The sequence below is a fragment of the Psammomys obesus genome, unplaced genomic scaffold, assembly GCF_907164565.1.
Source record: "Psammomys obesus unplaced genomic scaffold, mPsaObe1.curated_primary_1811, whole genome shotgun sequence".
NCBI lineage: Eukaryota > Metazoa > Chordata > Mammalia > Rodentia > Muridae > Psammomys > Psammomys obesus.
This window is the reverse complement of record NW_026596225.1, coordinates 2856714-2873550: the sequence shown is the minus strand read 5'-3', so window position 1 is coordinate 2873550 and position 16837 is coordinate 2856714. Positions and strand designations below refer to the sequence as shown.

Below are 16837 nucleotides of genomic sequence, written 5' to 3'. Positions count from 1 at the left end.
CGTGGGGCGGGGCCTCGGGGGGGCGGGGCTGCGCGCTCCTCCTCCGCGCGCCGCGCCGCGCCTCGCCGCGCCACGCCGGGGGCGCTCTCCCTCCTGCCGTCCTCTCGCCGTGTTCCGCGCGCGCCCGCTCGCTCGCGTGTCCCCGGCGTGAACCGGAACCGCTTGCGGAAGTCGGCGCTGCGGGCCCGGCGCCGGCCAGGAGCGCGGTGGGAGGCGGCCTGCGCGGCGCCGCCCGCCATGGCCGCGGCGGGGTGAGCTCTGCGTGGGGCTGCAGTCGCGGACTCGGGCTCCTGCGCCGCGAACCGGGGGCCGCTGGCCGCCGTAGCCGCTCGCTCGTCGCCGCCGTCCATGGCGAGGCCCCGCCGCCGCCGCCGCTGCTGACCCGGGGCCGGCGCGCCTTCCGCCCTCCACGGGGCGCGGGCGGCCTGCCTTTGCGCCCGAGCCTGCGCCCGCGCCCCGGGGCGAGCAGCCCGGCGCTCGACGATGGGGAACACGACCTCGTGCTGCGTGTCGTCTAGCCCCAAGCTCCGCAGGAATGCGCACTCGCGGCTGGAGTCCTACCGGCCCGACACGGACCTCAGCCGCGAGGACACGGGCTGCAATCTGCAGCACATCAGCGACCGGGAAAACATCGATGGTGAGCGGCGCCGCTCTCCCCTCCCCTCCCGTCCCCTCGCCGCGCGCCTGGGGGCCTTGCAGCTCCGCTGCCCCGGCCAGGCCTGCAGGAGCCGTGGAAACTTCGCTGGCCCGGGCCCGGGAGGTCCGGTACGGGGCGTGTGGCACGCGTGTGCTGGGGTGCGTCTGCAGGCGTGTGCTTGTGCCTCCCCGAGGTGACAGGGGAGGTCCTGGGGGGTGCTTTTGGGATGTTGCCGGAGTCGTTATGTTTGGGGTGGCGGTGGTGTCTGCCCTTTCCCGAAGGAAGGGGATTGTCGCTAAGGTGGGTTCTCTACCTGGAGGTCTTTACCTGGAGATGGCCTGCGTTCCCCCAGACAGCTCGACTCCACCCCTGTTCCCATTAGAAACTCAATTAGGCCCAAAGGAGTGTGCTTGTGACCGAGTGTGCACATGCACGTAAGCGTGAGGCGTGTAACAGAGGCTCCTGCACACACTTTATGGGGATGCTCGCAGGGCTGACGTAAGAGGTTCACCTCGGCATGCTTTTTAAAATAAATAGCACCAGGTAGGTTCAATGATCTGGTTTTGCTTGGGCTAGAATTACAGTCCTATAAATTGTAGATCCATCTGGGTGAAAAAAGTTAAAGGAGTCGTCATTGTACCCAGTAATGTTTCATCTTGCCGATTCTGCAGTATCTTTCTCGGTACTGTTTGGTAATCAAACTCTATAAGTAGATTGTACATTGGGCATAAAATAAAGTTTATGTGATTTCCAGCTCAATAAATTAGAAGTTGGCAATATATCTTTAGGCCTTGTTTTCGTTGTATTGTTGAAAATCCTCACACATGTAATCTAGTGAATGAAGTTCGCCTGCAGTATTTCTTCTGAGCATGGACTGACGACGACTGGTGTTGACATACTCTTGTTGCCTTTGGGGTGGCGCATTCCTTGTAATGTGAAAAGCTCCATTTAAACGCTGAAGAGTTTTGTCATTGTTTCTAGTCTAAACAATGCCATTGTTTTAGGACCGCAGCTTTATTAAATGAGTATCGTAAGGGTACTCACACAGTTTATAGTGAATACTGTAATTTTTCTAGTGTTATTAAGGTTTGCTTTTATTTGTGTGTATGTACATGTCTGCGTTACCTGTGTGTGGCAGTTGAAGTCAGGGGAAGGTAGTACATCCTGGTGATCCGGAGTTACAGGTGGTTGTGAGCTGTGGGTGCTGGGAACCTACCTCGGATTCTCTGGAAGAGTAAGAAACTCTTAATTACTGAGCCATCTCTCCATCCCCTCTGTTACTTTATGTGTCCATAAGTTTGGTCTTCTCTAGACTCCAAACTGGAGACACACATTTACACATTTAGAAACATGTAGAAGAGTGTTAAAGTAAGAACTCCTTCCACATACCATGGAAAACTGTATTTTAAAAGGGAGTGAGGAAATGGACGAATTCGTTATAGAAGGCCACAACCAGTAAGGTCAGTGCTGACAAGGGAAACACGTGGAGTACTTTAATAGTAATTTTATTACACAGCTTTACATTAGGCGGTTTTCATGCAAGTGTGTGATGTACTTTGAGATTCTGCGCTCCATCCCTCACTGTCCTCCCATTTTTCATACCTCCCCTTTTCCATTACTCTCTTTTGTTCCCAAACACTTGTCTCTTCATACCACTTCACATACAGCACTTTATGTATCTGTTACGTCTGGGACCCATAAGTGAGAGAAATCACACACTATTTGCCTTTCGAGACTGCCTTGTGTAATGATTGTCTTCAAATGTACTCATTTTACTTTGAATGGCATGATTTCATCTTATGGCAGAAATGAATTCTATTGCAATATAAATCACATTTTCTTTTTTCATTCCTCAGTTGGTGGGCAGAGGTGCAGTAAACATTGATGTGCAAGTATTTCTCTCTCTCTCTCTCTCTCTCTCTCTGTGTGTGTGTGTATGTGTGTGTTTTAAGTTTTGGACAAATACCCAGAGTGGTGTAGCTGAGTCACAAAGTAGCTGTATTTTTAGTGATCTTCTTATTGACTGACACAGTCTGGATTAGTGTGCATTCTCGCCATCAGTGTATAAGCGGGTCCCTTGTCTGCTTTCTCTTGTGTGCTCTCTCACCAGCATTTGTTTTTTTTTTTTTTTTAAATAAATGCCGTTCTTACCAAGGTGAGGTTAAAAAATGTCATTGTAGTTTTAAATTTGTGTTTCTTTAATGGCGAGTGATGTTAAATGTTCCTTTTTTGAATTTGTATTATTATTTTATTATTTTTTACTTGTTTATTTTTGAGACAGACTTTCTCTTTGTGGAACTCAATGTGTGTTCCACGGCTGGCCTCGAAGGCACAGAGCTATGCTGCCTTCTGCTCCAAATGTTGGGATTACAGGTGTGCACTAACATACTTGGTTCATAGATTTATTGCCAGTTTGTACCTCATCTTTTGAGAATTGTCTGTTTAATTAATTAGACTAGTTTTGATTAGGTGGTTTAGTTTTTTCCTCGCCGGTGATCAGATTTTTGAGTTGAGTATTCTAGATTTTAACCCTGTGTCAGATGGATAGCACACATGGATAGCACCCACACACATGGGTGCTGGGAATTGAACCCGGGACCCTTGAAAGAGCAGATGTTGATCTTAACCACCGATCGTAACCATCTCTCCAGCCCCAGTTTTGTTTTTTTTTCCTTCATGACCTTCATGAAAACCCATTTATCAGTTGTTGAGAGACTGGAGTTGTATTTAGAAGTATTTCCCTTTACTGGTATCCTGAGCTTTTTTTTTTTTTTTTTTTTTTTTTTCCTCTGTCTTTAATAGTTTTAGACTCTTAGGTCTTGAGTTAAAATCTTTGGTCTGTTTAGTGTTGGATTTTGTATGTGTTGAGACATGGGACTAGTTTTTTTCTTCCATGTGTAGACAGCCAGTTTTGTCAGGAATATTTGTTGAAGAAGCTCATTGATGAAATGTGTAGTTTTCTGATTTTGGGGAAAAAAAAATATCCCGTGGCTGTATGGGTTTATAGCTGGTCTCCTGTGCTTTTCCATTGTTTCATGTCTCTGTTTTTATAGTAGTATTATAATGCTTTTTGTTTTCTTCCTTTGACCCTGACTCAAAGGAAGAAAACAAAAAGCGTTGCACAAACCACTTTTTTAAACCTGAATTTTGTTTGCAGAAATATTTTACTTTTATGTTGTACACCAGTACTTGGTGGAGGTTTTGTTTTAAAGGAGAGATTAGAAACAACCCCAAAAAGAGAGAAGTAAAAGCAGACTGAAAGATTCACATTCAGAGAGCTGGATGGATAGCAAGTGACTGTAGTCAGCTGTTTGTCCCTAGGGCTTTGTCTTAGCTGTGATGAAACACCAAGACTAGAGCTAGGTGGAAAGGAAAGGATTGGCTTACATATCCTGAATCACAGTCCATTGAGGGAAACTCCGGCAGGGCGGTTGCAGAGGCCATGGAGGTGTGTTTCTTGCTGGCCTGCTCCTCGGGCTTTCTTAGCCTTATGGATGCCAGGCCCACCAGTGCAGAGGTGGCTCTTGCTCACAGTGGGCGGGATGCCCCCACGTCAGACAACCTTGACTTAGGGAGACGGTTTCTCAAGTGAGGCTCTGTCGTCTTGGATGACTCTAGTTTGTGGCAAGCTGACGTGAAAAGCAGTCCGCGCAGCACAGGCTCACAGAAGGATTTTGCCAGTGAAGAATGGGATAGAGTATGGTGGGCTCTGTGCCGGCTCGGTTTGTGTCAATTTGACGAACGCTACAGTCACCAGAGAGGAAGGAGCCTCAGTTGAGGAAATGGCTCCATGAGATCCAGCTGTAAGGCATTTTCTTCTCAGCCAGTGATGAGTGTGGAGAAGGACCAGCTCTTTGTGGGTGCTGTCATCCTTGGGATGGTAGTCTTGGGTTCTGTAGAAAGCAGGCAGAGCAGGGAATGTGAAGTAAGCCAGTAAGCAGCACACTTCGGTGACCTCTGCATCAGCTTCTTTCCCCAGGTTCCAGCCCTACTTGAGTCCCTGCTCTGACTTCCTCCAGTGATGCGCTCTGATTAGGAAGTGTAAGCTGAATAAACCCTTTCCTCCCCAATTTGCTTTTTGGTCCTGGTGTTTAATTGAAGCAATAGAAATGCTAAGACCTGATCTTTCATTTGAAAGTTGGCTAAGTCATCTGTAAAGCATGGAAGAACAAACATGTTCTGCAAACTTAGGATAATTTAGAGCATGCAGCTGTGAGTAAGGTTTCTAATGGAGGCTGGCGTGTCCTCTCCAGTCCCTTGTCTATGGCCATGCTAGTTTAGACCTCTAAATACTGATTTGTCGTATAAATAGTAGTTTGCTCCTAAATTCAACAGATGAATCTAGGGTTTATCTAACCAGAAGTCTTCAGCATTGATATCATTTAGAGCAGAAGTCTAGGTCTATTCATTAGTATGAATAGGTTTATTTAAAGGTTTCCAAGTAACTCTTAAGATGCAGCTGGGCTGGTTGGCGGTGCAGCCTGCTGTTGGAGGCTTATGTTGGTATTGAATCTAGTCATGGCAGCAGATTTAAGTAAACGTGTATCCATGCACTGTGCGGCTTTACTTACCTGTCTGAATATCTCAGTGTCTCTGTTTCAGTTGGTCTTTGGTATTCTTGGATTCCATGTATGGATTTATTTAACCGCAGACCACTTTTAAACAATTTTATCTGTACTGACTTCATGTAAACTTGTTTTATATCTGTTCTCCACACAAGGTAGTAACTGTTTAAGTAGTGGTTGTATTCAGTTTTGTTAGTGATCTACAGAGGATCTGTGTACACAGGATACGCATGAGCTGTGTGCACACACTTTCCGTTTGTAGGAGGGAACTGACTTCCTGCAGATTCCAGTATCTAACAGGATCCTGGAACAGTCAGTCACCTGCAGCTACCGAGGGACAAGTGGATATTGTTAAATTATTAGTAGATTTTAAAAATTACATGTCAAGACGACTTGAGTGCGCTATCCCTGAAAATCATCCCAGGCAAGTAGTAGTATCGAAGGGTAGTAGTTTGTTGAAGACTTGCAGAATATCTGTGTTTCTTTAAATGGCAGATACATGTGTTTTTCTACCATACAGTGAGCCTAGAAAGAGGCAGCATTTGTCCCTTGTATGTCAGTCACCTGGTTAAAGAAGGTAGGCTGCTTTGATGCTTGTTGGGAGCTTGCTGCCCTTTGTACTAGTGTCAGATTATTGTGTTTAACCCACTCCCTGGGAGTTACTGTTCTTGAAGTCATTCAGAGGTCAAAGAATAAGACTACCAAGCACTGATGGTCAGAATCAGCTGCTTGTGTAACCAGCACTGCTCCAAGTGTGGATGCAAGAGTAGTACAGGCTGACAGTTACAGAGTCACTGAGTAAAGATTCTGAGAGGAGACCAGGAAGGACGCAATGCTGGTAAAGAACAGTCGTGACAGGAGGCGAAGCTCTCCGTGGGCCTCTGCTGGTGAGGTTGGAGTCAGGGTTCTGGGTAGCCTCTGAGTTCAGACTAGAATGGCCATCGCTTTCTCAGCAGGGCTTTCTTGTGATCTGGGGGATCTCCTTGCTGTGAGGAGTGTTGCAGAGCCCTCAGGGGGTTACAGCTGGGACCCTTTCCTGATAAGATACCTGTTCAGCCAGCACTGGGGATTCCTAGAAATACCCACCCTGTGCTAAGACTTTCAGCAAATGACTGTCAGTTGCACCTGGAGATTCCCCCACCCATAGGATAATTAGGTTACTGTGTTCTTCTTGTGATAGGACTGTGCTACTGCATGTAAATGAGGTGCCGAACCAGTACATGTAAATCAAGTATCCCTAGCACCTCTAGCCCCAGTGAATCAAGCCCCTCCCCCTTGGAAACCTCTACCCTTGTCCAAGGTTTATAAATCCCTGATTCACATGAGATAAATGTGCTGAAGATACCGTCAGCTTTCCACCATGGCTGCCCGAGATTCGTTGTTTATTCTGGGGAAGGGAGGGCTCCCTTCCTTTTGGAAATTTGTCATTGAACTTCCGGGGCTTGGTAGCTGCTCAGGTCACCTGGAGCCTGCCCTATCATGAGCTCAGTGTTGATCCCTGGAGGAGAAACCGGTTGGCCTGGACCCACCATTCTGTGGGGTCTTCAACTCACTGGACCTGCCTTCTGTCTACTGGGCCTGAGCCTCACTATTAAAACAGCAGCTTAGTCAAATACTATAATACTTCCGGATCACCTGATACCAACAACCGCTTTTAAAAGGACTAGCTGAAACACCCAGTGGAAACTCATTTCCACTTTCCTGTCGAGATGGGAGCCAGGGCATCGTTCTAAAGCACTGTAGCTGTTCCTGAGAGAAACAGAACCTCCGATCTTGGGGTCCCTCTGTACTTTGTTTGGACCAACAGTCGCACTGCCGCCTGATAAAGAATGACAACTGTTCTCTAGTTTCAACTCCGTCTTGACCTCCCCCTGTGGATATTACAAGCATGGAATGTAAAGCAAAGCCCTGCAGCTTCGGAATGACTATTGTAACTGTATAGAATTTCACCGAAACACAGACTTTGGGTCTGGGTGAGCACTTGTTTGAACGGGTGCATTGGTCTAACTCCTGGTTTGTTTGTTTAGTTCTTTACAATAAAGTGGTTTTCATTAAACACGAAAAGAAATAGAAAACCTGTAGGTTTGCATAGTTTTGAATATTGTGAAGCATCAAGTTTTTCTTGAAATTGTTAAACCGGGGTAGAAAGGAAAAAGATAACTCATTAAGATCAAATATGACCTCTCTATGAAAGTGAAAGAACTTTTGAGAGCTGTGAAATGTACTAAGTTAGCAATATAGTTCACATTACTCTGATAATTCTGAACATGTTTTACTTAAAGCCAGTAAGGATCAAAATGAGGCCAAAATTCTAAATAAACTGAAAGTGCTTGATGAACATGTCATTATGAACGTGGCACCAATATCTGATTTTTTATATGGAATGTAAAATGTACTCAAAGAGCCACAAGCAGCTAGAAACCCAGAACCAGAGCCTGTCTGGGGCTGTGTCAAGGGTGACGGGGAGAGCCACAGCACCATTCTTTTGCTTGTGGCAGGCTGAGGTGTTCCCCAAATTCTTTAGTGCCTCCAACTTAGGCTAAACTGGAATTTGTGAAAGAATTTGAGGACTAGGCAAGAAGCAGGGTGGAGGGCTTCTTAATGATATTATTTTGTAATATTTAAGCATGAGGATTAAGAGAAAGAGGCACACAGGAAGTTGAGACACATCCAGCCCATGATGACTTTTCAAAGACTAGTCAGAGTTCACTGTCTTTTACAATAGTTATATGGAGGACTTTGCTTGGCTTTGAGATTATTGTCTTCAAAGAATGGCTAAAGAATCTAAGTGACTCCTTAGGTGTTTGTTGAGGGTACTTGACAGGACTAGGAAAGCAGTAGATCCTAGGGATGCAACAGCTCTGTCTTCACTAGAAACAATGGTCAGTGAGTGGTCTTGTTTAAAATTTCCAGAGAACTGAGGCCCTACTCAATATCTTGTATGGGTCATTATTATTTTAATGCTAAAATATCTCTACAAAAGGATATTAACCCCAGGCCTGCAGCCTTGTAGGCAAATGTAAATTGTGCTAGAATTCTTGGGACTCAAGTGGCAAGAGGTTTGGACCAGATTAGTTGAGGCACTGCTTCCATTGTTCCCATAATTCCCCATGTCCTTTTGTTCCTCAGATAGGACTAGGTAGGGTGATGTTAAATATAGCTGTATGACTAGTGAATGGGCAGCAGCTGGCTTTAGAGCTGGACGTAGAAATCCCCTCTTATTTGTTCTGAAGTCCCAGTGTGATGCACACTAGAGTAAATTAGGATTGAAAAACTTTCCCCAGGTACCAATAAGGAGTCCACCTAGGCTGGCTATTGACTAGGCCACCAGGGCCATGTTCAGCTAGACAGAAACTGAAGCCAGGGTTATGTTTTTTTCTCTTCAGAGAATGGGGTTTTGAAGTGCATATAAATACGCCATGTATTAAACGTTTGCTGTCTGTGGAGGGCCACTGGGTGGAAAGAGAAGTTCTACCAGTCTTGATCAGGTCGTTAGGGATTCCCGAACATTCTGTTTAGAAATGAGCCTGGCCGGATCCACGGTTGTAGAAAGCTCAGAAAATAAATTTACCCGCCTTTTCTCTGAACCACTGTGTTTGTCACTGTAGCTCCCTACCCTTGGAGAAAAGTGGCCTGCCAAGGCAAGAACTGGTGAGTGTTGGTCTGACGGGTCACAAGTGGGCAGGTTCTTGCGCTCACGAGATTCTGCCTGTCAAATCTCTTGGTAGCGTTTGTAAGACCTATCATTTCAGGGCTTGGCTAGCCGAAAACCAGCAGCTGCTAACTTACCAGAGGCAACTTTTTTTTTTTTTTTTCAGACATGGAAAACCTTGAATACTTTTTCTTCACCTTTGTCAGAATGTTGACATTCTGTACATTAGTTTTGACATTGTAGTGGATCTTCCCTATTTAAAAATTAAACTGTGATTTTGGTGTGAAGGTGAGTTGTGTGAAGAGACTTCTGAAAACACTGCAGTCTGCTAATGCCTCTGGGCTAAGTGCTTGATGCCCATGGTTGTGCTGCTGTTAAAAAGCTCGCCCTCTACTTTCCATGCTTTGCGGACTGTTACTTGGGCTTTGAGATTGTTTTGTCCCTCAGTCATCACTTTGTGATCTTTGTTCTCTGCTCTGGATGAGAGAGGTACCAGCATCCTGAGATCTGAGATGTTGGTTACGCAGCTGGCTCCTGGTACCCAGGGAAACAGAGCTGAGTTACGCTGAAGATAGTTGTTGGTCACAGTTATGTCCATGCCAGTTTGCTTTGGAAGCCTTGAAGCAGCGATGAATTGCAGGTCGTTTCTGTTTTATACTTTTCTGATGCAGACCTAACTGAACGCTGGATAGGATGTGCTGTGCATGTGTGTTCATACGTGTGCAGATATGTGCACAGCTGAATGCTGAAGACATGTCTGGAGCAAATGTTTTACACCGTAGGTGGGTGCTGCTTTTCTTGACAGACAAAAAGGGACAGATTGTTAAAGATATGTTGTACTCTCCTACAGATTTGTTTCATCTGTGGATTGTTTGTTTGCTCGAGGAAGGGTTGTCTGGATAACCCAAGCTGTCCTGAACTCCTCTCTGCCCCTCATTAAAAATATTTTTATTAATTCTTTGAGGATTTCTTAAAAAGCATTTTGATCATATTCACTTCCTTCCGTCTCCTTCTAGGTCCACCTTATCCATCTAACCTCATGTTCTCCTCCTGCCCCTCTTTCTCAACCCAATTAGTCCAACTTGTACCACCAAATACTCTTTGGCCTGCCAGGAGTTATACTCTTTTTTTTTTTTTATATTAATTACAGTTTATTCACTTTGTATCCCAGCTGTAGCCCCCTCCCTCATTCCTCCCAATTCCTCCCTCCCTTTTTCTCTTCCTCCCTCCCTCCCTCATCTCGTCCCCTGCCCCTCTCCAAGTCCACTAATAGGGGTGGTCCTCCTCCCATTCCATCTGACCCTAGCTTATTAGGTCTCATCAGGACTGGTTCCATTGTCTTCCTCTGTGGCCTGGCAAGGCTGCTCCCCCATCAGGAGGTGCTCAAAGAGCCAGTCACTGAGTTCAGGTCAGAGACAGCCCCTGTTCCCCTTAGTAGGGAACCCACTTGGATACTGAGCTGCCATGGGCTACATCTGAGCAGGGGTTCTAGGTTATATCCATGAATGGTCCTTGGTTGGAATATCAGTCTCAGAAAAGACCCCCTGTGCCCAGATTTTTTGGTTCTGTTGCTTTCCTTGTGGAGCTCATGTTCCCTCCAGGTCTGTCTATCTCCCCCTTCTTTCATAAGATTCCGTGCACGCTGCCCAAAGTTTGGTTATGAGTCTCAGCATCTGCTTTTATACACTGCTGGGTAGTCTTTCAGAGGCCCTCTGTGGTAGGCTCCTGTTTCCTGTTTTCTCCCTCTTCCAGTGTCTATCCCATTTGTCCTTCTCAGTGAGGATTGATCATCTTATCCAGGGTCCACCTTCTTGCTTAGCTTCTTTAGGTGTACAGATTTCAGTATGTTTATCCTATATTATATGTCTTAAGGCAGACTTTCCTCCCAGCAGCTGTCAAATGTTAATAGCTTCTTGGCTGTGATAGATGGTCATGCCCACCTGCCACTTCCATGCTGGAATTTTGCCTGACATGGGCTTGAACATGTCTTATGCTGCAAGCTAAGGAGGTGTAACACTATTTCCATTTAGCGAATAATAGAAGAGTCTTGCTCAGTAAACCCTGTACTGCTTGGGAGTCTCTGGGATCCCATTCCTGGTACTTAGCTTTTTATTTGCTAATGTGAGGTGTTGCCACTGTTACAGGGTAGTTGCATTCAGATTCTAGATACGTATGTATTTTAGGACACTTTCAGAGTAGCAGGTTTCCATATTGCTTTTTCAAAAGGCCTTTCATGTTATTCCTCCTTTACCGCCATCTTATCCCTACCCCACTGAAGCCTGTTCCATTGTTTCCCCACCCCTTGTTATAATTACAGTCTATATTTCTTCCTTTGAAAGAGTTTCACATTCCACATTGCCTCTTACTAGTTTCCTAAATGTATTTCAAATGAAACATATTTAAGATTCAAAGCTAGCATCCATGTAAGAGAAAGCATTCAATGATTATCTTTATGGATCTGGGTTATCTCTACTAAGGATGTTGATTGTTTCTAGTTCCATCTAGTTTACCTGCAAATTTCATAATTTAATTTTCTTAGAGCTGAATAATATTCCATTGCTTACATGTACTACATTTTTTGTTACCCATCAGTAAATGGATACCCAGGCTATTTGTGCCTCCTGGCTACTGCGAATAGAGTAATGACCGTGGATGAGGAGGTAGCTCTACAGTAGGCTATAGAATGGTTTGGGGATATGCCAATGAAAGCTATAGCTGATCCATGTCGCACGTGTGTTTCTGGCCTTTTTGAGGACCCGGCATACCAGTCTCCACAGTGGCCACACCAGTTTGTACCCTCACCAGCACTAAGTAACTGTTCCTCTCTTCCTGCGTCCTCACCAGTGTCCGCTGCCAGTTGTTGTTTTGACCGTAGCCATTCTGAGGACAGCAAGATGAAATCTCGGTGTAGTCTTGGTTTGCATTTTTCTGATGGTTAAGGATATGGACATTAAAAATACATCAGCTTCTTAGTCATTTGTATTTCGTCTTTTGTTCACTCTCAGTTTGGTTACTGGGGCTCATGTATCTCTAGCGCTTGGAAAGCGCTAGACCTCCATCCCCAAATGCTGGCACTCAAGGCTTGTGTCTCCATGCCCTGACTGTGTCCAAGTTTTAAATTGGGTTGTCTAGTTTTTGTGTCAGAGGAGTAGCCAGGAAAAATTTACCACTGTAGGCAGGGTTTCCGCTTGACTGGTTACATAACCGCTGTAAGATGCTTTTTCTTTTCCTATGATCTTATTTGTTAATTACTGATCCTAACGCCTGTGCTACCAGGGTCCCGTTTAGAAAGCCCTTTCCTGTGTCAGTAAGTGAAGTGTATTGGCTTTAGGGAATCAGCTCTTATGTTGAGATTCTTGATTCACTTACAGTTGACTTTTGGCAGGTGGAAAGATACGGATCTAGTTGCATTTTTCTACAGCAGCCATCCAGTTTAACCAGCACCATTACTTGAAGATGCAGTATTTTCTCTTACGTGTTTTGGCCTTTTTCAGAAGCCACTTACTGTAAGTGTGCACACGTCACCATAAGTGTGTGTAGACTTAAATTTGGGTCCTCAGCTCCGTTTCATTGATCACTGTCTCTGTTTTTGTTACTATAGCTCTTAAAAGGATGAATTTTGATAGTTCAGGATTATTTTGGCTATCCTGTTTTTTTTTTTTTTTTTTAAATATTTCTATATACAATTCAAGATCTTTTTTTTCATTTTCTGTGAAAAATTGCATTGGAATTTTGGTGGGAAGTGCATTGAGTGTGTAAATTGCTTTGATAGGATGGCCATTTTCACAGTATTTTGTGTCTTAATTACAGATTTCAAGATTTTAAAGGCTGTAAGAATTTGATTCATTGCTGTTATTTTAGTTGGCATTATCTCTGATTCTCGGTTTTAATTTCATTAATCTTTTTTTTTGAGGCAGGCGCTTTGCTCTTTAGGCTAGACTGGAGCTCACTGTGTATCCTGGGCTCCGAACTCCGAGTCCTCTGTTGGCAGCGCAGTGCTGAGGCACAGGATGTGCTGCTTTGCCTCAGAGGTGTGGGCTGAGAAGGAAGCCCCAGCTGCTGTTTCATCTCTTCCTTCGCCTGATTCCTTGTTGCCATGGTGATATTATTTACAGCCTTTATTTGTTCATGGGTGCGTGCTGACTTTTTAAATATGTGGAACTTGAAAAACATTGGTAAAATTTTTGTTATTTTATAGTATTCTGAAGCCTTCTGCTGTGATTCCCTTCCGGGGCTGCCAGAGACTTCAGACCAGCTCCTCATCTGTTTCTGACACCTCCTAAACTGTTATGTGTGCTGAATCATGCTGCCCAAGTGGTGGAGAGCCTGAACCTTTAGAAGAGCCTTCTGCAGGCCTGGACCCCTCAAAAACTGTCAGGTTTTTGAGCCCCTCGGTAGAGTAACACTCCAGGGGAGGAGTGTGCCATGGAATGCCACCCGCTGAATACCCCCTGCTTTCTTGGCGGTCGGAGAAGCTGCCTGCAGCGCTAGGAAGACGGTCTTTGCATGTAGCCCCCCAGTGCCCCACTAGCCTCTAGAAATTTCAGTGACGTGGAAGACTCCATTTTGCTTGGATTTGTTTTTCATTATATGATGTACATATGCTCTAACAGCAAGTCCAGAGTGCTTGATGCTCTACTTGGTCCAGTCACATAAGGTCAGTGTAACGGACCAAGATGGTACCTCAGGAAAGACAGACTGTCTAGAGCCCTGTGGCCCAGGGCTGGAGAACTAACATACACTTGAGGTAGAATGATGGTGATGGACTGCTGACATTGCAGGTGAAACCAGAGCTTCTGGTGCTCCTTCTGAATAGGGTTAGAGAAGAAAGCATTTGCTACATCAGTGGCTTTGGTTAGAGTTAATACTTGATTGAGTTTGTGGCAGTTGCTGTCATTTTCTAGGATCAGTGTCTCTTCTCTATGGGCCAAATAAGGCATGGTGGCATTACCTGCTTTACTACCTCCAGGAACAAAAGGTTTTGGGTTTACTGTTTTCTCAGGTAGCGGCAACTCCAGTGGTTCCATTGGGCCTTTCTAACCGTCAAGCCCTCACGCCACAGGCCCGGGAACCGCTGTGGAGATTCTGGCAACCTCAAAGTAAATTAATTCACGTTCTGTATTCTGCGACGGGGGAATTAACCACACCATGAATCTTTAATATAATAAAACATTTTTAAATGCCAGGTCTCTGAGGTTTTTGATGACCTCTGTCTATTTATCTTCATATAGTCTATCTATAGAATCATATCTATTTGTTAAACTTTGGATGTATATTCCTATGATAAATTAGACTAGTGTTTGACATGACCATGATGAGTTGATTAACTTACAATTAACTTGCATTACAGTTAACTTGCCTTACTTAATTATCCTAAACAGCCTGTAGTACCAGTTTTAAAAGTTTTGGAAGAAAATCTTAAACTTGTCTCAATATATCAAAATTTGTACCAATGTATCAAAAATACTTATTTTTGCATCAGCATATAAAATCTTATACCAGTGAGTTAAAAATAACCTTATTTGAGAATAACAAAGCCTTAAGTTGAGTAGATTCAGTAATCTACTTTTTGTCTTATTATTCCTATAAAATATCTCTGTATTCCCTTTCCTTTCTTTTCAACCACTTCCCCCTTATCTGAGAAAGAAAGAGAAGAGAAAAAAGAAAAGAGAGAAGTCCCTAAGTCTTAACCTCTTTTTTTCCCTTTAAATAAGACCATTAATAACTTATAACCATCTCCCAAAGGCAATAAACATTCATAGCCCAAGAAAATAACCAAAAACCTACCCAACCGCCCTCAAGGGAAATAGGGTGTTGATATCATGGATTTCTTTTAGCTGATTTTTGGGACAAAGCAATCCTATTTGACCCAAAGGAAATTGGGAAAAATGGTTAAACAAGCTAGCAGTAACATTTGTGGTCTAGTCTCTAAATGTTGAGAAATTCCAGGCTTAATAAAAGTCCTGTTTGGAGCAATTTGAAATGCTGGACCATTTGAGATCAGTGGCTTTCTTCAAAGCTCTCTTGGAAGCAGGCTTTGATCAGAAACAGCAACTGAAGCAGCTGAGGCTGGAACAAGCAGGGTGCTGGACCATGCAGGATGCTGGAACAGATGTGTCAGCATCTCAGCATGCTGAGAGGATGAGTCCTGTCAGGTTTGATCCAGCATCGCTGGTGTCCAGTTGTTAAGTTCTGCAAACATATAATTTCTCTCACAGCATTATACAGTTCTAAAATTATAAATGTATGAGATGTGCAGGATGCACAGATCAGTTAAGGATGGCTCTCTGCTCGTTGTAGGAGCAGAAGAAAGACATCTGTAAATCTTTATTCATGCCTTATGAAAGGATGGCATGTTCATGTCATGGATTCTGTAGCCAACAAGAAGTATTGGCCATGCGTGGACATCTGTGTCTCAGTCAGTTTCAGAGCTACTCCCATGTTGTGGGATCAGCAGTATGTGTTACCTACCTGTTTGTTTTATTTGGACTTCCCTCAAAGACGATGTGTTATTGTTGTTGTTATTATTATTGGGCATATAATTATGATCATATTGAAATTAAAACAAGCCTGTATAGATGTAAATATTCTCCTCTGGGCTCCTAGCCATTTCAAGCTGCTTCCTGTCTCCCGCAAGAAGGCTTCACATTAAAGAGACAAGCCAGTTGCCCTGTGCAACAGAACAGGCATTATCTTTTAAAATCAACATTATCCTTTAATATTTAGGCATACCCTAGGTATTTTGTACCTGTTTAGAGGGCTAGGCCTCTATATATGTATATATGTTGCAGCTATTTTTGTCTTATTCCCTTTTCTATATGGAATGGGCAGTTATGCCTTTAGAGCCAAACTTTGTATAAACTCCTGTTTACCTTCAGAGTTTAAGCGTACCCTAGGCATCTTGTGTTTGGGTTTTTATATTGGTTGTGGTTATCTTCATTTTATTCTTCCCTCCCCTTTCTTTTTATATGGAGTGGGCAGTTATGCCTTTATAGCCAAACTTTATATAAACTTCCTTTTACCTTTAGAGTTAAGCATATCTTTGGCCTTTTGTACCTGTCCTCTTCTCTGCATTGTGACTGGCAGTGCTTTTCTGCAACAGTCCCTGTTGCAAAGAGAAGTCTTCTTAGTGGGGGATGAGGGTTATGAGGACAGATATTTAGAAACGGTTAGGGGCTATGCTGGGTTAGTAAAGCGATGGCTGTAGGTCCTTCTGAGGTCCTCGAGTTTACTAGCTCGGGTAATTGACCAGGTTTCTAGGACCAGTCATGCTCTCCAACCCCTGTTGATTGGATCTCAAATCTAGTTAGAGAACTGTTGGTCTGGGTGCCACTTTTGGCCTTTAGGATTATCATGCCAGATTACATTTAAGAATATATATATATATATATATATATATATATATATATATATATATATATATATATGTTTATAATATACATATGCTAATAAGAACAGTTAATGAATAAGGGGTTATGAGTTTGAAAGAGAGCAAAGAGGGGTATATGGAAGGGTGTGGAGGGGGGAAGAGAAGATAGAAATGATATAATTATATTATAATCTCAAAAATTAAGAAAGCAAGTGTGTTTATCTTGACCTCAGTGCATCCCAGGCTGACTTCAGATTTAGTCCTTCCTCAGTCTCTGAAGAGCAAGGACTATAGTTGTATATCACCAAGTCTAACTTGGAAAGGTTTTGGAGATTGAATTTTTTCAAATAGGCAAGAATATAAATAATACTGCTTGGGATGTTGACATAATGTCAGCACTTGGGAAGTTGAGATTGCATCCTGAGTTCAAGGACAGGTTGCATTATATATCTCAGATTTAAAAAATTGAACTCTGGGCGTGGTGTTTTTACATGGGTTTATGTCTTTAGTCCCAGCACTGTTTATTCTGAGATAGGAGGGTTGCCTGGAGTCTGAGGTGAGCTTGGGCTACCAAATATTACTTTTCAGGAATATCGTGTTTGAGAATGGTCATT

The 16837-nt window shown here is 43.9% G+C and overlaps 1 protein-coding gene across 1 annotated transcript in view; it reads left to right on the top strand.

Moving 5' to 3' along the window:
- The first annotated feature begins 253 nt into the window (after positions 1-253).
- Ccny (cyclin Y) overlaps positions 254-16837 on the top strand; it is a 109531-nt gene continuing 92947 nt past the window's right edge. The window contains exon 1 of the mRNA XM_055595790.1: positions 254-637. Within this exon, the coding sequence (XP_055451765.1) occupies positions 484-637 (154 nt within the window). The 5' untranslated portion in view covers positions 254-483. The remainder of the gene's footprint in view (positions 638-16837) is intronic.